This window comes from Hydractinia symbiolongicarpus, chromosome 12, assembly GCF_029227915.1.
Source record: "Hydractinia symbiolongicarpus strain clone_291-10 chromosome 12, HSymV2.1, whole genome shotgun sequence".
Taxonomy (NCBI): Eukaryota; Metazoa; Cnidaria; class Hydrozoa; order Anthoathecata; family Hydractiniidae; genus Hydractinia; species Hydractinia symbiolongicarpus.
In genome coordinates, this window is record NC_079886.1 from 15157711 (window position 1) to 15180230 (window position 22520).

A 22520-nucleotide genomic window follows, 5' to 3' on the forward strand; every position below is an offset into this window, starting at 1 on the left:
TGTTGGCTTACTCTAGTAATCGTCGCGCCCCGGGTGACATATAAACAGCTTTATGCACTTCGCTGTAAAAAGCTTCTGTGTCTGTGTATTCTTAACACTCCTCCCTCACCAATACGTCCTTGACAACCAAAATCAGCATAAATGAAACGGTAACCTTTGTAGTTTTAATGTTAAGAGCCACTGTTACGCTTGCTGCCACCAGCTCGAAAGCATTTAGGAAATTGCCATCGTTCACTGGTTTTGCTTATGAAAAGTTTTCTCTTAAGTTTCTGGACGCTTGGTATACTCCCTATGCTGGGAATAAATTCCTTTCAAGAAATCTAGCAAGGCTTTCCCATGAGCGTTCACCTTGTTTGTGTTTGGGTCCAACAATATTGCCTTAAATTTTCCGCATGGCTGCATGTCGACATACGTACGTCCATTTTTTTTTGATGCAAAAATGTTAAGAACATCGTAGTTCAGAATGCGAGCCATGTCAGCTGATTAAAATAGACTCTATACAGCAGTGTTGACATACCATTAATATTGGGGGAATAAGAATAAAAAAACATACAATTACCGATTGCTAATATAAAAATAAAAAAGGTCTTCAGACTACACTCACGACAAATTTTATTTTATTTTTGGCACGAAAAAGGTTGCAGGATTTATTGCCACTGGGTTTATCACCCTTTAAAGTAAAAATATGTTGACATTTATGACACTTTTTCTTAGCAGGAGCATTCTCCTCTCCACATTCCTGACACCTCTAGAAACATTTGAATAATATAAATTACATAGTGACACTAATGATCTTGTACATTCTAAAAAACGAAATCTATCAACTATACCTTTTTTGCTGCAACCTTTTTGGCCAAATGCCATTTTAGGTAACTGCTGAAATCTTATAAAATCAAAAATAATATTTTAAAAAAACAAAAACAATAGGTTTATATCAAAATACTGTTTTTCGTGGTTTAACAGAACAAAAATGTACAAAACATTGTCTTTTAAATAATAGAAACAGTTAAAATTTGACGGTGTAAAGTACATAACCGTGTAACTGTAATAACTAACATATATATGGTTAAAAAATAATTATTTAAGGAAACATATTACAATAAAAAGAATTCCGCATAAATAAAATGTAAAACCATAATCCACCAAATCCAAATAATAATTTTTTCCCAATGTGTAAGCTCTGTTTTAATATCTATTACAAGTCATGGTTTCAATTAGCTCTGATAAGCTTCTAAACAATTTTTTATCACGCATGAAAGTTAGTAAACATTGTACAATGGTTGGTTTTTGCTATTATATTTCAATCTTACAGACCATGCGATGTTATCCAGCAAGTTTTATTTTAAAGAAAATATCCATACTGATTTCGCCCAGAATTCCAACCAGCACAGATTTTTATTGCTATCATTGTTACTAAATATAAAAATAACATGTTATTATATTGCAGTTTTAACTTGATCCAACCTGGTTGATCAGTGTTGTTTGCATAAAAAATTACAGCTGTGCAAAAACTTTGATTGATTTCATAACAACATTACAACACAATCACTAGATAATATGCCCCTGATAGATATAGTCACACCTAAAAATACTGGTAAAATAGAATGTGGCAAACGTGACAAAAAACATGTGAGATCAACATGAGCATTCGTTTCAACAAATGAGATAGGAAAGTTTGGAGGTACAATGAGTTAACAAAGAGAATCTGCGAATAGCTTTTAAGAAACTTCTTTTATATATATTTAATAAAGTTTGTTCAGTTTTGACCGAACAAACTTTAATAATATGTTAAAACATATAAACAATTTCAGCTTATGCACAATGATCCAGTGAAATGACCTGATTAGTGAACGGAAGAATTGACACAGTCATATACATTTGTTTCGCGAAAGTTCAAATTGCATGAAAAAATGTCCAAAGCATGTTGAAAAAAAAAATGTGGAGGTTCATTAGACATTTCTTGCAGCCATGAGTGTGCACACTACATCTAAGAAGTACAATAAGAACTGTAAACGGATAATGGATGCTGTGGAAGCATGCCGAGAATTCTTATTTTGAGAAAACAAGAAGCAAAGGTGCAACAGACTTTGTTTACATCAGTATCATGTGATTAAATATAAAGTTCCAACCAATCAGCAACATTACTGTATCATTGGTGATATGCTTAAATTTAATGATGGTAAGGTTGGAAACACACGCACCTGGTTTGAGGCTCAACGATACTGAACCTGACATTGTCTCCCCTTCCCCACGAGATATGCTGAGATGTAGACTTTTCCAACAAGATTCGCTGAGATGTAGGCAATTCCACGAGAGTTGCTGAGATGTAGGCATTTCCACGAGATTTGCTGCGTGTAAGCGTTTCCACCAGATTCACTGAGGGGTTGCGTTCTAATAAGAGACGTAGGTGTTTCCACAAGGGACACCCAGGTGAGTTAGCATTTCCACGAGAGACGCAGTCATTTCCACAAGATACATCTTAAGGGTTAGATTGGAAACACACACACATCTGGTTTGGGGCTCCTCGATATTGTTTGGTATACCAAACCTACATAACATCCTCTCAAGTGTAGTTAACATGAAACAAGAGAAATATACTTCTAGCTATATATACATAGTTGTTATATGTATATATATACATGTTTTTATTTTTGTTGTAGCTTCACGACCATAGCAACTAATACTGTACATTGTGCACCTTGCTTGACTAACTAAAACTAGTAGCTAGCCAACACTGATGTGTGTAGCTAGCTAGCATTGATGTTTGACTAGTTAGCACTGATATGTAGGTAGCTACCACACTGCATGTGAAGCTAGCTAGCACTGAAATGTAGCTAGCCAGCACTGATGTGTAGCTCTAGCTAGCACCCATGTGAAGCTTTACCTAGCACTGATTAGCTTAGCTAGTCAAATAAAGTCAACGTGACTACCTGGCAAATAATACAGACAAAGATAAGTGGAAAAGAGCAAGTGGATTAAAAAATAATAGGTTAGTTTTACCACTAAAGGTCCTTATATCTCAAGCTGCCTAGAAATGCCTCTTCTGCTAAGACACAAATTATACCATATCAGTATTATTGGGTTATATATGTAATAAATATACCGTATGTGTATTAATTAACATGTTCGTAAATATACCGCGTATGTATTATTAAGAGCGGTATACACTTATACTATATTAGTAAATTTTGCCTAGAGATTGGCCTGAAAATAAATATTACTATGGGCTGAGTGATTAGTGTAGGCAAACAATGTCGCATAGGTATAATACCATTTTTTTTACAAAAACTTTGTAACTTCGGTAAACAGAAACACAGGAAACAGCCATCATTAACATTGGACTGAGCGGTTAGTACAGGTAAACTGTGTCGTCGATGCGTTTTGGCATAAAACCCTTTTCAAAAAAACTTTGATGTAACTTCGGTTTACGTAATAACACAAGATACACACTGTTAACAGTTGGCTAATACAGGTAAACCGTGTTGCATATCCATATAGGCGTCAAACCCCTCAAAAAAAACTATCACAAAAACCTATCACGGCTTCAATTTAAACAAAACAACAGGAAATAATCTGTTTCTAACAATGGACTGTGCGCTTAGTACAGGTAAACAGTATTGCACATTTGTTTAGCCGTAATACCCTTATCCAAATAAAAAATTTATTGCAACTTCGCCCTCTAGCTAAAAAGATCCTCCAGCAATTTTATTTTGTTGAGTAAGTTTTTATAAAGGTGTTGTTACCTAAACTGCATTTAGTATAAGAAATATTGATTAAAAATTTTGTTGTAGCTAGCTAGCTAGCTAGCAAGCCAAACTGCATTTGGCTACTTTTACTCTTCATCCAGGTAGCTAAGGAGCTAGCTAGCCACAATCCCAACATAAAAATAAACTAGCCATAGTTACCACTAATGCACCCCGAATTGCTAATGGCGATTTAAAAAATACGAATTTAGAACGGGATCGAAATTTAAAATGGAAAATAGTGGATGTTTCATGTAACTGCGTGTAACGGGTATGATAACAGAAATGCAGAACGGAATCGAATAGGGACTTGTCGATATGCTTATTGCCCAGGGGAAAAATTATAAATAAGAAGCCCTGCGGCTTTAAGATTTCCGTCATTAGCCTAGAAGATTCTGAAATTTTAAGCATAGACTTTGAAAACGGAGAAAAATGGGTAAACAAATCATAAGTATCCTAATTCTTAACTACTATTGTCACTAACCTAAAATACAACGTAATAAATAAAAAATAAGAAATAACTTTTTTACATATATATAGTATATATATATTTTAAAAACTTTAACTGGATATTTTTATAACTGATCTGAAAAATTCTTGAAATTCTAGGATACAGATTGTTATGTATAAACTTGACGATTCGAATATAATAACTTCGGAACAAGTCATAGTCCAGGAGCTCATAACAGAACTTTAGGTCCCATTTTCTACAAAAGGTTTGACCCTCTAAATAGGTTGGTAGTATCACGGACAATAAAAATCACATGGTCAGCTGACCCAATTTGGGGGCGTTTGGGTCCCAGGCCCCTAAAATTACCCTAATTCGAGACTCCTATTTGGTCCCATAATTCTCAAAGCTTAAAAGTTAGTAACGTGTGTCATTATATGAGAGAATCTGAAAAATGATAAAGCTTACCGAAAAATTGGGTCTTAAGACTGGGTCAGACCCCCCTCAAAGACCATATTTAGGACCTTAATTTGTCCCCATAAGCTACAAACTCCAAATTTTGCACAAACATTCTCTAACATAGTGTAATGTCAGTGGTCATAAAGCTGACCAAAAATTTGGGTCTCTTGGCCTAGTCAGACCGCGTCTCGCCCCATATCTCTATTTTTAATGCGGAGGAGAAGCAATAGAAAAACATTTGTCTTATTTCCAATGTGTTCAGGGCCTTAACTTATTTTTAGAATTTTTTTAAATAGAATAGAACGTTTTCGTCCAAATACAACAGGAAACCGACATAACAAACCAGACAGTGAAAGAAAAAAGTTAAGAGAAGCAGTTATTTTGAAGCAAGTGAAGTAAAAACGTGAACAAATTACCGGGATATTTGCATATTAGACTATCAAATATAGAAAATTAGAAACTTTAGATAAAATGTGATAGATAGAAGATATGACAGGTAAAGATATATGTAATTATATCAAGTTTTTAGTTACTGCATGTTGTAGTCAGTTTCGGATGATAAGTCAAAAAAAGTTTTAATAGTCTGTTGTTGAACTGAATTTTTTAAACATATATTTTGTCAATTTTTACTTCATTGATTGAATTTCTCATTTCGTAGAATTTTCGAACAAAGAAATATTCAATAAGATCAATGAAAGCGATGGTAAGAGGAAAACATAATTAATTAGAATACATTAATTTAAGATAACCAATAACAAGTTATTATTGTGATATTTTGCAGATGTTGTAGCTACTGTAGATGACAATTTAAATGCAAATGGAAATACTGACAGTGATGGTAAGTTGAAGATGCTTTAATGTAAATGAGACCTTCTTTGATTTACATACTTGTTAGATTATGTTGAAGCCTTGTAAATATTAATTCCTTTGTACATTTTTACGTTCTAATTATATTAACTGATTTTTTACGCTATTTACAGAAGAATTACAATATATCTTCATATTAACGTTTTGTTGTTTTGTATATTATATTTAAGTGACATGGCGTATTGTATTTATACAATATATTTAATGTTTTTGAAATCACTGCTTAATCGGAACACCTAAATTTCCGTAAAACCTTCTTTTCACCACAATTAAAACCGTTTTTGTCAATTTTGTAACTTTTAGAACGATGCTGTGTGCTGCATGTTGGTGATGGATACAAAGTTGGCAAAATAAATCTCTTCAATACGGAAACCCTGGGAAAGTGCAAATCTATCTTAGTTACACGTAAAAATGGAAATCTAAAGTACAAGGATACGCAACTTCCTGGCTTTGTGAATAAAATTCAAGGATTTCATTTAAATTGTTACAAAAGATTTATAGCATTGTCTGAAACACAGAGAAAAAATCTCCCCAACGATAAGAAAGTATCTAAAGCTGTCCCTTTAACCCGTTCAAAAATTTCCATAACAGTGCAATCATCTTCAACAGGAGTGTTTTCAAAGATATGTATTTTCTGCATGCGAAAGGAAAAGAAGCACAAAAATTTAAAGCAAAAATTAAATGCAGCATCTACAGAGAATTTTCAAGAAAATATAAAAAAGTATGCACGTTGGTTGGAAGATAAGCCTATGTTAGTGCGAATCGGAAATGAAGATTTTGTAAGCAAAGAAATATACTACCATGGAATGTGCAGGGTCAGTTATCAAAGCAAGGCCGAAAAAACACCATTGGCAATACAAGAGAGGAATGAAAAAGGGATGGAAAGACAAAAACTTGAAACATCCTGGCATACTGCGAGAGGGATTCACTGCAAGGCTTTTGAAGGTGTTTGTGCTTATATTGATGATCACATCCTAAAAGAAAAAGATGTTATCTTACTCAGCGAGATAAAAAATCAATATCACATGTTACTAGCAGAAATCGGGAATGAAGCATTCGAAGATATTGAATCGTCTTCAGCAAAACTTGAGCAAAAATTATTAAAGCATTACAAAGAAAGTATACAAATCATGAAGGGGAAAACAAGACGTGGAAACTTGATATTCTGCAGCACCATTTCCGAAGAAGAAGCTTTCAGGAAAGAGTACTCGATGAAGACAAAATTGAAAGCGAAGATTAGAGATGTAGCGTTTGCATTAAGGTCTGCCATAATGGAAATTGAAAAATGCCCTATACCCGATGAAGTGACATTTGCAGATATAAAAAAAGGTGAAGTTGAGGCACCAAATGAATTAATTGAATTTTTCAGTTACCTTATTGGTGGTCCTGACCAACGCATAGTAAAGTCAAATCAGAAGCAGAGGCGCATAAAAAGTATTGCTGACGATGTCATATTTGCTGCAACATCAGGAAAAAAAAAACCTGCAAAACATTTGCAGCTTGGACTGGCAGTGAAAAGCATTACAGGAAGCAAAAAAGTGATCGAAATGTTAAATAGACTTGGACACTCTGTTAGCTATAGCATTATCGAAGAACTAGAAACAGAATTAACTTTTACATCAACAAAGGCCGGGAATGCCACACCACATGGTATGAAACTAATGTCAAGTCTTGGAACAGGCGTTGCATTCGACAACTTTGACAGATTTGTTGAAACTTTAAGTGGAAAGGATACCTTGCATGATACTGTTGGGATAGCGTACCAAGTTGTGTCACAAAATAATGACAAATCATTGGAAGAAGATGACGATTCTACCCTTGGCAATTCTCAGCTATCTGGAAAGAAAAAACGTAGATCATTTCTGGCTGTAGGATTAGACATAGAGCCGTACAGAAAAAAACCTAAGATGTTAACAAGAATAATGCTTCCACTAGATGACCAGAGAAGGGCGTCAGAACCCCTTTCATATATCAAAGCACGCATGTACGATACCTTGTGGATGATGGATTTTTATTTTTCACCCGACACTACACCAATGTGGGTTGGCTGGAATTCTATAATTTTTCAAAATACCAACAATCTGCAAAAAGTTTGGTACCTGCCACAAATTAATCAGTCTCCAACTTCTATAGCTGTAGTAGCAGAAACATTGAGGCGTGCACAGGTGATTGCGAATGAATGTGGTAAAAAAAACATTTCAGTAACATATGATCTTGCGATTGCCAAAGTGGCTATGCAACTTCAAGCAGAAGAATCTCCAAAGTTTGACAATATATTTGTCGCTCTAGGTGCATTCCATGTAGAGATGGCCATGTTTAGCGCATTTGGCAAGTACATCGCTGAATCTGGTGGTCCGCATATCCTAAATGAAGCTGGTGTGATTGAAAAAGGTTCTCTCAAGTCATTTTTACTGGGAAAGTGTTACAAGAGAAGTAAAAGATGTCACCAAATACTTGCACTTGCAATGGAGATTCTTCATTTTCAATATTTTCTTCAAGAAAGAGAGGAAATTCAATTAAAAGAAGATATCCAAGAAGAAATCAAGTTCATAAAATCCCAAGAACCCTTGAACTTGCATGAAGGACATGAAGTATCCAAAGAAGTCAACAATGTCTTGCGTGAATACAGTCAATTCAGGCAAGATACAGAGAAAGGAAATCATGGTGCAACAGCACAATATTGGATGGGGTACGTCGAGATGATTCGACTTTACCATGATTTTAGTAGAAGCTTGAGGGATGGAAACTTTGATCTGTATGTGTGCTGCTTGCCTAAAGTCGCAAACTATTTCTTTAGCATGAACCATCCAAATTACGCTCGTTGGATTGTCCGTTATCATGATAATCTTCTCAAACTAAAGGACTCTCATCCCGAGGTTTACACTGAATTTCAAAGGGGATTATTTTCGCTGCGAAGAACCCAAAAGTCATTCTCAAGATTACCAATCGACTTGACATTAGAGCAAACGATAAATGCAGATGCTGCATGTCAGCGAAAAGGTATATCAGCTTTAACAAATTCTATTTCTGCTCGTCAACGATGGGCACAAAGTCATTCTATTCGAACAAGTATTGTGTCATACGTGTTTGAAAATTTGGGGATGACAAAACAGGAAGACGTGTCTCAAGATTTAAAGGCCAGCAGAATGCGACAAAATTCTAAAGATTTACATCAAGTTATAAACATGGTCAAGGAAACCATGAATCCATTTAACGATGCTATTGAAAAACAATATCTTTTTAATATAGCATCAGGAAAAGCAGCCTCACCAGACACAACAAAGTTTTTGCTCAACATCGTTAGTGTTGGAAGCAAAGCACGTGATAAATTTATTGACGAATGTTCTAAAGATCCAGCAAGATTCGAAAAACCTATACGAAGACAAACATTACACACATTTGCAACTGGGGGAACGAAGTATAATATTAAAGCTGCTGACAACAAAGTGGTTGCTGTAACGATGATGAGAGATTTGTTTGGTAGCATCTTGTACCATTCGCTACAAAGGAAAATTGATATGGCAGAGGTACTGAAGTATCCTCTAACACCTGTCCCTTTATCTCTTGGACATGTTGATGGCAAAATGCAAAAGACCCCTAAAGTCAAATTATTGAACGAGTTAGAAGCAAAAGTAAAAACTGACGATCCAAATCGCGTCGATGTTAACATAATTGATGGAATGTTTTTCCTACATCTTTTTGTTGACCTTCCAGCAACATTTGGAGCTCTGGCAACATTCATTTTGAAACGCGTTTGTGCTAGCAAGGGAAACATCATACATTTTGTTCTAGACAAAATGGTACACCCGAGTATCAAGGATTGTGAAAGGGATTTGCGATGTACTGAGAGACATGGAGCTTATCAGATAACTGGACCTGAGCAAAAAAGACCTTCAAACTGGTTGAATGCATTGAGAAATGATCACTTCAAAGCAGCATTGGTGGAGTTCTTAGCCTTCTTTTGGGAAAACAACATGCATTCAACAGTACTTGGAAACAAAACAGTCATAATGAATCGCAATGATACCTGCTACATGTTTAGAGTTGAAGGAGAGATCGTGGTCAAAACCGAGATCGTTAAATTGTTTTCAACTCATGAAGAAGCTGATTCCAGAATTTTGTACCACCTATCTTCGATTCAAACACCAGCAAACGTTGTGATAAGAACCATAGATACTGACGTGCTGATAATTGCTCTTGGCTGCCTTAGTAAGTTACCTAACAGCTTGAATATTTGGATGGAAACCGGTGTTTACACTAAAAATACATTAAGGTACATAAGTATTAATCAAATATACCAGAAATTGGGCAAAAATATTTGCATGGCCTTGCCAGCATACCATGCTTTCACTGGATGTGACTATACAGCATCGTTTAGTAGGAAAGGAAAAATTCGACCTTTCAAACTACTAGAAAAAAATGAAAGTGTGCAAGATGTATTTAAACAGCTAGGAACAAATCTTGATGTCACAGATGACGCTTTTGCAACGTTGGAAAAATTTGTATGCAGCATGTATGGAAAAAGGAATCTATCATCTGTAGATGAAGCTAGGTTGGTAATGTTTTTGGAAAAGTATAAACCAAAAGGAGAAAATGAAGCAATTTCCTGTGTTAAAAAGTTTGATGGAAGTTCTCTACCACCTTGTTTACGAGTGTTGCGTCAAAAGATTTATCGAACAAAGTATGTTGCACAGTTATGGATGTCATCAATAACGTCCGAGCCTCCAAATCACCTTCCTGAAGACATGGGTTGGCTGCTGAAAGATGGCAGCTATATCATTAAGTGGTACGAAGGCGAAATGTCTCCAAAAGCAGTAGATGTCACCAGCAATGAAAATTATTATGGATTCTCCAGAGAAGTAGAAGGTAAAATTTTGGATATTAAGTTTTACAATCTAGTCACTTAGTTTTTTAATTATTACTCGGAAGCAATTCTTTATTTCCGCTACTGCCGCCGCTATTTTAAATATTAAAAGTATTTCATTCTCCTTAAGATTTTGAAGGGTTTGATGAACTGTCAAGTGATGACGATTCAGACAGTGATGACGAAACTAGTGACGAAGACGTGTAATGATAATTTAAGGTTAGATTTTTTTTGTGGGATATGACAAAAAATTTACAGAATAGGATTCAATGTCATATATTCTAGAACTGAGTAACCTTTTTAATATTTTTTAATGTTGTATTGTAGTTTAAACTAGATCTTATGACTGAATGACATTTCTCATCTTTAGATGCTGATGCAGAACAATATCAATCATGCTGCTATAACCTATTGTACATATTTATATTTTATTAAATGCTATCAGAGCATTTCTTTTTTAATTTGATATCGCTAACTATTGTCTGACCTGATCAAGAGACCGTAATTTTTGGTTTGCTTTTTGCCAAATCACAATAGTCTTACAAAATTTTAAGTTTGTACCTTATGAGGTCTAATTTGAGTCCCTGTTCAGATCTTTGTCTGACCTGCTGATAGGACCGCATTTTTTGGTAAGCTCGACCATTTATGTATTACATAGTTAGTATAGAACACAAATATTGAGTTTGGGCTTTGTAGTCATTGGTTTTTTTTACCCTCTAAAAGTTGTTTAAAATAGGGATTTGGGGCGAGACTTGGTCTGACTAGGCCAAGAGACCCAAATTTTTGGTCAGCTTTATGACCACTGACATTACACTATGTTAGAGAATGTTTGTGCAAAATTTGGAGTTTGTAGCTTATGGGGACAAATTAAGGTCCTAAATATGGTCTTTGAGGGGGGTCTGACCCAGTCTTAAGACCCAATTTTTCGGTAAGCTTTATCATTTTTCAGATTCTCTCATATAATGACACACGTTACTAACTTTTAAGCTTTGAGAATTATGGGACCAAATAGGAGTCTCGAATTAGGGTAATTTTAGGGGCCTGGGACCCAAACGCCCCCAAATTGGGTCAGCTGACCATGTGATTTTTATTGTCCGTGATACTACCAACCTATTTAGAGGGTCAAACCTTTTGTAGAAAATGGGACCTAAAGTTCTGTTATGAGCTCCTGGACTATCAATAATTTACTCTCTCGTTGAAGATTCTTCGAAAATGCTGATGGTGCATGGTTTGATAACAGTTGATCTGAAAAAGAAGTACATTTAAAAATAAGAAACAAGAATACAATTATACTAGGAACTGACTTAATATCAGGTTGTGTAACTATTGTCTCCCTCTTTGATTTGAAGTGAGACTTTACTAAAAAGATACAAATCAATGCCAAGTGATGCACAAACTATATGTATATAAATATAGCCAAGCTGGCTTTAGTATCATTGTTAAACAAGTAACATATTAACCAGGCGATACATGATTTTCAAACCTGTGGACAATACAGGATTTATTTTATCGAAATCGATTTATTGAATTGAACAAATTTGATCTTGATTTTGAGGAAATTTATTGGTCATTGTTTTGTTTGACAAATTTAAAAAGCATATCTAACTTTTGAAATTTCGAATTGAATTCAACAAGTTCAAACAAAAAGAGGGTAAATACACAATTAATAAATTTGTCAAAATTATTAAATTGGTGGTCTTTTCATGAGATTTTTAAAATCAAACCTTAGAAAAGTATATTGTGAGGTTGTTAGGTAAGATCAAGAAAGATCAAGAAAGTTTTTCAAGCAAATTAGGGTTCATTTTTTTAACAAAATATCTGGCTATTAGGCACTCAAGGAAAACTGATAATTAGCCAGTAACAGACTGGTTAGCCGATGCTGAATAATTATATATAGGGCGCTGCGTACAGTATAATTAGCCGCTCATACAGCTTATACGATATAAATTTTTTTGACTTAAATTTCCACACATTTCTTCAATCTCCCCATAGCCATCTATATTTATATAAATCCACATAAAGTTGTGCTACAATTAAAACCAAAAATAGGGACAAGAAACGATTGTGCCAAGAAGATAATAGTGTTACTGTAGCAGTATGTCATATTATTTAACAAGACACTATTCTGATTTCAAGAAAAAACATGAAAACGTAAAGAACACAAAGAAGCCTGTAACAACAATTATACTGTGGGTAGCGTATAGTTATACTGCAACGGCTGTCCTCTGAAACAGCACGCACTTTCCCGAACTCTCCCTAACTCACCAGGAGCAATTCTGAAATGCAATTCCTTTCAGGCATCTTTTGGGTTATGCGAGTTTTTTCGAGACAAAACGAATTTTTTCAGAACGCCAGACTCACCCTAACTTTTAACGGCGTATGCGGCTTATCAACACCCTTGTTGATAAAATTATGCAAAGCAGGACAAAGGTTTTTTAAAGGTAATTAAAGCACTATTTTGTGTAGATAGCTAGCTATATTAGCTAGTAAAAGTAATTTTAGGAGAACTTAAAAATAGTATTTAGCTCCCTAGCTACATCAGTAAAACTACTACGACAAGCCAGATCAGGAAGGCAAGACCAACAAAATGTAAGCAGTTTTAGTCATGGCCGTATATGTATATACACGAAATGTTCTGTTCTTAATTGACTTTTTTTATTGCAGTCAAATCTTTAGACATAATTGACGTCATAATGTACCTTAACATCAGATAACAACCTTAACATATAACATCCTTTTTTACAAGAAGGCAAGTAGTGACGTGTACAGCATTAATAAAAAGTTCAAAAAATGTATCAACGGCACAAGAAACGTCCCAGTTATAAATTTAGATGCATTCATAAATTGCGGTCTTTGGATAAACGCCAGGAACCGTTCTAAGTTTAATTTCAAATAGACAAGTAATCCTTCTACTTACTTACTGTTAATAGGTTTGGAAACAACGTGGTTCAGACAAAAACAAATCTATTCTTGAAGATAAATTCACATGGGCTGCAGCCACATTTAAGCACAAGCACATTAAACGAGGCAAACGAAGCTTCATATTACAAAGCTCCATATTAGCATAACAAAAGAATCTCGATTAACATTTTTTATCGCATTCAAATCTTTAGAGACAACAAGGACACCGAGACAAAAAAAGTTTTGCTCGATGAGTGTTTTTTTTGTCTTGGTGGCACCAAACACATAGGTTGTGTTATATTAGAGCCGGGTTGGAAGATCGAGCAGATGTTCCCCGCGAAGTAGAAAGTGGAAAAAAAATCTGCCATACACAGCACAAACACTATATACCCGCGGTCCACCAAATATGCGCTCCTTCGGCGGGGCGCAATAATAATATACTAAACTTTAAAAGAATAAGAATAAATAAGGCTAGGTACAGCTTAAGCAGGATGCTGCCTTGAAATCTACATTTGTAGCTAGCTAAAATCTTAAAATTGATTTGTTTCAGATATACACATGGCTAGAAAACGTGATGATATTTTCATCTTAATATGTGAAAACATAAACACAATAAAGAGAATGTCTTAAACGTTCATAGAACTGAAATTTAGGCAGTTAAATAATTATACTAACCCAACCAAATATTTCTTTTCGCTTCTAGTCTAGTAAACTAAACTCATCATTTTTCTCTCTTTGATATTTTTGATAGAGAAGAGAAAAAAAGAGCGCGCTAAAAAAAGCAGGGTTGAAAAATCAGGACAGACATCGAAGAGCGAGAGCAGAAGAGAGAGACAGGCTTCCTGTTTACTTCGCTGTAAAAAACTTCGCTTTGCTTGAACTCGGTCCCTCGAAAGGAACGACTCGTACCTTAACCCCTAGAGCTCCGTTTAGTTGAACAAAATCCGCCTCGTTAAAAACATCTGGAAACGAAAATTTAAAGGAGTATCTAGCATAGCCTATCAAATAATATTAAAATAACAGTTTACAACAATATTTGTGATCAAATGCGTAGCGCAGTCTTCATTCTTTACGATTATCAAGATACGCACAAAGCCGGCGTAGCGCTAAGTCGCGGGGTCAGGTCGGACTTTAAAAGCCGTGACGTTACGGCAATCGGTTAACAAATCGGTCGAAGAAGAAGAAGAAGAAAAATACCGCCCGTTTTAATAAGATCTTGGATGTAATCCGAAATCTTAAAAAGTTTCTTTAACGTTGTGTCTCTTTCCGTAATAACAACGGCTCGGGGGCCACAAGACCCTGAGGATGAGGTTGGTAACTAACGCGAATCAACGAATATTAAATATTTTGGCTTATGGCTAAATGGCTAGACATCTAATAACGGATGAGAATTTTACTCGGGTATAAAAGTAACGGGTGTAAGGACGTAAATTATTTCTTGTAATTATTTTTTAATTATTTCCGTAAATTTTCGTCGTTCATTATCAAACTTCCTATTAGCTTTTTAGACTCTTTTTGAACATTTCGTATTGAGCAGAATATAAATAAAACAAAACAAAAATATATGCATTGCAAATGTAAATAAGACATAAAGTTTAATAAAAAGGAGCGTTTTTCATAAGTATGATTACATCCATACAAGCTAATCTCTGTGACAGGCTACTAAGAGGAATGTGTTCAGTGTAATTTCCTTCTGAATTTGCATCAAAATGTTTCTGTCCTCGTCAAAGAATCAGTCATTTTCATTTATCAATATAATCTCCTCAAGAAAGATTTGAAAACAGAAGGTACGAATATCTTTTTGGATAGTACAGGTAAAGTTGGGATGACTTCTTTTTCTTTAGCTTTTGTTGCAAAATGTTCAACATTTACACCAAATTTTCAACTGCTTCACCTTGATAACCACCAAGAAATGTTGTTGTTTTAACAGGAATTTTAAAATGTGACCAGGCAATGTAATAAAGTTCTTCATGTCTGTAGCCTTTGAAACATCTAAAACGAATGTTTTATTTTTTTTAGTTTATATTTACCACCTTTATAACGTTTTATACCAATGCAAAATTGCTACATAGCTTTTACTGAAATTGGTCTATTTTTAGTATCTGTTGCAATTGATAAGATATTATGTCTCTATAGGCAATGTTATAACACATCTAAATCAGATTTTAAACAATAATTATAATAAACAATTGCCAACATCCCTGAAGACGTCGTTCATCATTATATTTTAATAACTAATGTATGACTTTTATATTCGTTAGTATTTGTTTTTAAGCTGTGCATAATATATTTTTTAATTAAACTGTTTTTAAACTGTTATTTATTTGTTTTATAGAGAATAAATCTGATGATGAGTTACCAAAACTCGAAATATATTATTCAATAAAATTGCGTTGTTGGTCATTAAAATCTCTCGAATATTACGACATCTTTCGGTTACTGTAAATGACTGAATAAGTCCCTCGGAGCATATTTAACACTGTTTTTACTGGCATAATTAATGTATGTGCAATTTCTCTGAACTGGATAAAGTATTCCATCCCAAACCTAAAACAAGTTTCAATTAGACCTATCTGATGTACTTTAAGCATGAGAATTGCTTTTTATGTTTTCTACTCATATGTAACTTTGTCAAAATTGACATGCTCTCAAAAATAGCTTATCAGCGTCTTCAAAGAAAACAAAATTCAGAAACTCAGGAAATCAGGAACTACAATTACAAATTAAATTATTTTTAGGTCTATTTCATTATAAGCCAATCCAAAATAACTTGAACGAAAATATGTTTTTTGCCGCCAACACCAAAATTCACACCGGTGCCGCGGAAGATTTAGACCCGTGAAATTAAGACTTTTAAGTTATAATTTCCCGTGAAATAAAAACTTTTCGGGTTTTAATTTCCCGGTAAATTAGGATCTAAGAGACTGCCAAAACTGAATGCCAAGAGCCAGTGACAGCCACCATCGTGTAGCAACTGAATGTGATCTACTGACACTGGAAAGTACGGTGCTTGCTCCTGTTTTTGACAATTTAAAACACTTTGATATGCTTCAAGATTTCCAAGTGCATTGCAGATAAAGTTTTGATCAGCGTCCATAAGTTGATCTTTGAGGAGACCATCGGATGATTCTAGTAATTCTCTGTCCGGTAAATATCATTGCTATTCTTGGAAGGGCTTTTTGTGTTTCTTTTGATTCAAGAATACGAGTCAACCCTCGAAAAGTTTGTCTGGTATTGGCAATTGTTTTGCATTAATGGCCTGGAAACGAATAAGGAGATTGCTTTATAGCCATAACCAAAATCATCTCCACAATCTCATCTGGCGCAATTTCTCAAAAACTTTGCTTGTTGACAATGTCATCTCTTTCTCTGCTTTCTCCGAGTTATAATAACTTTTGAGTTGACTAATATTGTACTTTGTCTTTTTAGGATGGTTCTTGATGCATTTCTTAAGGTTACAGCTCCTTTTTCTGAGATGTTCATAACTGTATAGGGACCAATCCATTTCTGTGTGAATTTCCCACCCTTTCTATCGTTTCGCTTTTTAATTCTCAAAAGAACTAAGTCGTCCACCAAAATTTCTGTTTTTGATGTATGTATATTATCGTAGTCACGTTTTTGCTTCTTTTGTGCACTTTTAATGTTTTTGGAAGCGTCGTCAGCTATCGAACTTCGTGTATCTGCTACTGACCTTAGAAGAGCATCAAAAACTTCAGTGTCAAATTATTCGTCCAGTCCATTTTCATTTTCCTTCACAAGGTTGTGTTTTACATCAATTGGCAAAATTGGCTCGCGGTTGTAAAGCAACATGAACGGTGAATAGTTCGTCAAGGAGTGTCGACTAACACGATGAGCGAAAAGAACACCTTTGATAATGCTGGGACACATATTAACGTTATCTTCTAAGACTTTCACCATAGCGTTTTTGATTGCTCGATTTTGACGCTCCACTAAGCCATTAGCTTGATTAGTCATAGACTGAGATGATATTTGCTCCTCACCCGTCAACCTATGAAGCTCTAAAGAAACGCCATTTACGGATTCTCTACCCTGATCATTGATTTGCACTTGGCAGCAACTATGGCGAAACATCACTTCGTATAACAATTGAGCAGCAGTTGCAGCTTTTCGATCCTTGATATGGTCTTAACCTCCGATCACTTCGAGAAATAATCGAAGGTTACGGGCGGGAATGATATGAGAACATTGTCCGGGAAAAATCTATTCAAGGGGGAAAATAGTTTCCTCACACTAAAACGTCACAAATATTAAAACATGTTCTAGAAAGGTCTGACATCACTACAACCTTTTTGAGAAACATTTATATATTTCCTGACATTTAAGCTAAAGTCTACCAACAGTGATATGAAATAAGGTGTGAATTTTTTGTGTGAATTTTAAGTAGGTTCAATTTATGTAAACATAAAATGTAGTACAGACGGAGAATAAATAATGATTTTCACTTCAACAAAATTATTTTATTGACAAATTCACTGCAGGAATATGTCGAAGCATATGGTTTTATGTGAAGAATTTAAAAGAGAATAGAGACCTATGAAATATTTATAATTCGGTTAACAAATCGGTCGAAGAAGAAGAAGAAGAAAAATACCGCCCGTTTTAATAAGATCTTGGATGTAATCCGAAATCTTAAAAAGTTTCTTTAACGTTGTGTCTCTTTCCGTAATAACAACGGCTCGGGGGCCACAAGACCCTGAGGATGAGGTTGGTAACTAACGCGAATCAACGAATATTAAATATTTTGGCTTATGGCTAAATGGCTAGACATCTAATAACGGATGAGAATTTTACTCGGGTATAAAAGTAACGGGTGTAAGGACGTAAATTATTTCTTGTAATTATTTTTTAATTATTTCCGTAAATTTTCGTCGTTCATTATCAAACTTCCTATTACCTTTTTAGACTCTTTTTGAACATTTCGTATTGAGCAGAATATAAATAAAACAAAACAAAAATATATGCATTGCAAATGTAAATAAGACATAAAGTTTAATAAAAAGGAGCGTTTTTCATAAGTATGATTACATCCATACAAGCTAATCTCTGTGACAGGCTACTAAGAGGAATGTGTTCAGTGTAATTTCCTTCTGAATTTGCATCAAAATGTTTCTGTCCTCGTCAAAGAATCAGTCATTTTCATTTATCAATATAATCTCCTCAAGAAAGATTTGAAAACAGAAGGTACGAATATCTTTTTGGATAGTACAGGTAAAGTTGGGATGACTTCTTTTTCTTTAGCTTTTGTTGCAAAATGTTCAACATTTACACCAAATTTTCAACTGCTTCACCTTGATAACCACCAAGAAATGTTGTTGTTTTAACAGGAATTTTAAAATGTGACCAGGCAATGTAATAAAGTTCTTCATGTCTGTAGCCTTTGAAACATCTAAAACGAATGTTTTATTTTTTTTAGTTTATATTTACCACCTTTATAACGTTTTATACCAATGCAAAATTGCTACATAGCTTTTACTGAAATTGGTCTATTTTTAGTATCTGTTGCAATTGATAAGATATTATGTCTCTATAGGCAATGTTATAACACATCTAAATCAGATTTTAAACAATAATTATAATAAACAATTGCCAACATCCCTGAAGACGTCGTTCATCATTATATTTTAATAACTAATGTATGACTTTTATATTCGTTAGTATTTGTTTTTAAGCTGTGCATAATATATTTTTTAATTAAACTGTTTTTAAACTGTTATTTATTTGTTTTATAGAGAATAAATCTGATGATGAGTTACCAAAACTCGAAATATATTATTCAATAAAATTGCGTTGTTGGTCATTAAAATCTCTCGAATATTACGACATCTTTCGGTTACTGTAAATGACTGAATAAGTCCCTCGGAGCATATTTAACACTGTTTTTACTGGCATAATTAATGTATGTGCAATTTCTCTGAACTGGATAAAGTATTCCATCCCAAACCTAAAACAAGTTTCAATTAGACCTATCTGATGTACTTTAAGCATGAGAATTGCTTTTTATGTTTTCTACTCATATGTAACTTTGTCAAAATTGACATGCTCTCAAAAATAGCTTATCAGCGTCTTCAAAGAAAACAAAATTCAGAAACTCAGGAAATCAGGAACTACAATTACAAATTAAATTATTTTTAGGTCTATTTCATTATAAGCCAATCCAAAATAACTTGAACGAAAATATGTTTTTTGCCGCCAACACCAAAATTCACACCGGTGCCGCGGAAGATTTAGACCCGTGAAATTAAGACTTTTAAGTTATAATTTCCCGTGAAATAAAAACTTTTCGGGTTTTAATTTCCCGGTAAATTAGGATCTAAGAGACTGCCAAAACTGAATGCCAAGAGCCAGTGACAGCCACCATCGTGTAGCAACTGAATGTGATCTACTGACACTGGAAAGTACGGTGCTTGCTCCTGTTTTTGACAATTTAAAACACTTTGATATGCTTCAAGATTTCCAAGTGCATTGCAGATAAAGTTTTGATCAGCGTCCATAAGTTGATCTTTGAGGAGACCATCGGATGATTCTAGTAATTCTCTGTCCGGTAAATATCATTGCTATTCTTGGAAGGGCTTTTTGTGTTTCTTTTGATTCAAGAATACGAGTCAACCCTCGAAAAGTTTGTCTGGTATTGGCAATTGTTTTGCATTAATGGCCTGGAAACGAATAAGGAGATTGCTTTATAGCCATAACCAAAATCATCTCCACAATCTCATCTGGCGCAATTTCTCAAAAACTTTGCTTGTTGACAATGTCATCTCTTTCTCTGCTTTCTCCGAGTTATAATAACTTTTGAGTTGACTAATATTGTACTTTGTCTTTTTAGGATGGTTCTTGATGCATTTCTTAAGGTTACAGCTCCTTTTTCTGAGATGTTCATAACTGTATAGGGACCAATCCATTTCTGTGTGAATTTCCCACCCTTTCTATCGTTTCGCTTTTTAATTCTCAAAAGAACTAAGTCGTCCACCAAAATTTCTGTTTTTGATGTATGTATATTATCGTAGTCACGTTTTTGCTTCTTTTGTGCACTTTTAATGTTTTTGGAAGCGTCGTCAGCTATCGAACTTCGTGTATCTGCTACTGACCTTAGAAGAGCATCAAAAACTTCAGTGTCAAATTATTCGTCCAGTCCATTTTCATTTTCCTTCACAAGGTTGTGTTTTACATCAATTGGCAAAATTGGCTCGCGGTTGTAAAGCAACATGAACGGTGAATAGTTCGTCAAGGAGTGTCGACTAACACGATGAGCGAAAAGAACACCTTTGATAATGCTGGGACACATATTAACGTTATCTTCTAAGACTTTCACCATAGCGTTTTTGATTGCTCGATTTTGACGCTCCACTAAGCCATTAGCTTGATTAGTCATAGACTGAGATGATATTTGCTCCTCACCCGTCAACCTATGAAGCTCTAAAGAAACGCCATTTACGGATTCTCTACCCTGATCATTGATTTGCACTTGGCAGCAACTATGGCGAAACATCACTTCGTATAACAATTGAGCAGCAGTTGCAGCTTTTCGATCCTTGATATGGTCTTAACCTCCGATCACTTCGAGAAATAATCGAAGGTTACGGGCGGGAATGATATGAGAACATTGTCCGGGAAAAATCTATTCAAGGGGGAAAATAGTTTCCTCACACTAAAACGTCACAAATATTAAAGCATGTTCTAGAAAGGTCTGACATCACTACAACCTTTTTGAGAAACATTTATATATTTCCTGACATTTAAGCTAAAGTCTACCAACAGTGATATGAAATAAGGTGTGAATTTTTTGTGTGAATTTTAAGTAGGTTCAATTTATGTAAACATAAAATGTAGTACAGACGGAGAATAAATAATGATTTTCACTTCAACAAAATTATTTTATTGACAAATTCACTGCAGGAATATGTCGAAGCATATGGTTTTATGTGAAGAATTTAAAAGAGAATAGAGACCTATGAAATATTTATAATTCGGTTAACAAATCGGTCGAAGAAGAAGAAGAAGAAAAATACCGCCCGTTTTAATAAGATCTTGGATGTAATCCGAAATCTTAAAAAGTTTCTTTAACGTTGTGTCTCTTTCCGTAATAACAACGGCTCGGGGGCCACAAGACCCTGAGGATGAGGTTGGTAACTAACGCGAATCAACGAATATTAAATATTTTGGCTTATGGCTAAATGGCTAGACATCTAATAACGGATGAGAATTTTACTCGGGTATAAAAGTAACGGGTGTAAGGACGTAAATTATTTCTTGTAATTATTTTTTAATTATTTCCGTAAATTTTCGTCGTTCATTATCAAACTTCCTATTACCTTTTTAGACTCTTTTTGAACATTTCGTATTGAGCAGAATATAAATAAAACAAAACAAAAATATATGCATTGCAAATGTAAATAAGACATAAAGTTTAATAAAAAGGAGCGTTTTTCATAAGTATGATTACATCCATACAAGCTAATCTCTGTGACAGGCTACTAAGAGGAATGTGTTCAGTGTAATTTCCTTCTGAATTTGCATCAAAATGTTTCTGTCCTCGTCAAAGAATCAGTCATTTTCATTTATCAATATAATCTCCTCAAGAAAGATTTGAAAACAGAAGGTACGAATATCTTTTTGGATAGTACAGGTAAAGTTGGGATGACTTCTTTTTCTTTAGCTTTTGTTGCAAAATGTTCAACATTTACACCAAATTTTCAACTGCTTCACCTTGATAACCACCAAGAAATGTTGTTGTTTTAACAGGAATTTTAAAATGTGACCAGGCAATGTAATAAAGTTCTTCATGTCTGTAGCCTTTGAAACATCTAAAACGAATGTTTTATTTTTTTTAGTTTATATTTACCACCTTTATAACGTTTTATACCAATGCAAAATTGCTACATAGCTTTTACTGAAATTGGTCTATTTTTAGTATCTGTTGCAATTGATAAGATATTATGTCTCTATAGGCAATGTTATAACACATCTAAATCAGATTTTAAACAATAATTATAATAAACAATTGCCAACATCCCTGAAGACGTCGTTCATCATTATATTTTAATAACTAATGTATGACTTTTATATTCGTTAGTATTTGTTTTTAAGCTGTGCATAATATATTTTTTAATTAAACTGTTTTTAAACTGTTATTTATTTGTTTTATAGAGAATAAATCTGATGATGAGTTACCAAAACTCGAAATATATTATTCAATAAAATTGCGTTGTTGGTCATTAAA

General features: G+C 34.3%; 1 protein-coding gene and 1 long non-coding RNA gene across 3 annotated transcripts; one reads left to right on the forward strand and one right to left on the reverse strand.

The window, feature by feature from the left end:
• Nucleotides 1-498: 498 nt before the first annotated feature.
• Nucleotides 499-4202, reverse strand: LOC130622244 (uncharacterized). The gene is made up of 2 exons (XR_008981028.1): nt 2202-4202; nt 499-1413 (listed from the first exon to the last, which is right to left on the reverse strand). It is a non-coding gene; the product is annotated as an uncharacterized LOC130622244 (long non-coding RNA).
• Nucleotides 4203-4416: 214 nt separating this feature from the next.
• On the forward strand, nt 4417-11668 carry LOC130622234 (uncharacterized). 2 transcript variants are annotated; one of them, XM_057437675.1, is made up of 5 exons: nt 4417-5353; nt 5432-5488; nt 5821-10383; nt 10512-10600; nt 10752-11668. In XM_057437675.1, the coding sequence occupies exons 3-4, from the start codon at nt 6156-6158 to the stop codon at nt 10586-10588; spliced, it is 4305 nt and encodes a 1434-aa protein (XP_057293658.1). In that variant the 5' UTR covers nt 4417-5353; nt 5432-5488; nt 5821-6155; the 3' UTR covers nt 10589-10600; nt 10752-11668. The 2 variants fall into 2 exon arrangements, with proteins under 2 accessions (XP_057293658.1, XP_057293657.1); XM_057437674.1 differs by having other exon boundaries at nt 4417-5488.
• Nucleotides 11669-22520: the final 10852 nt, after the last annotated feature.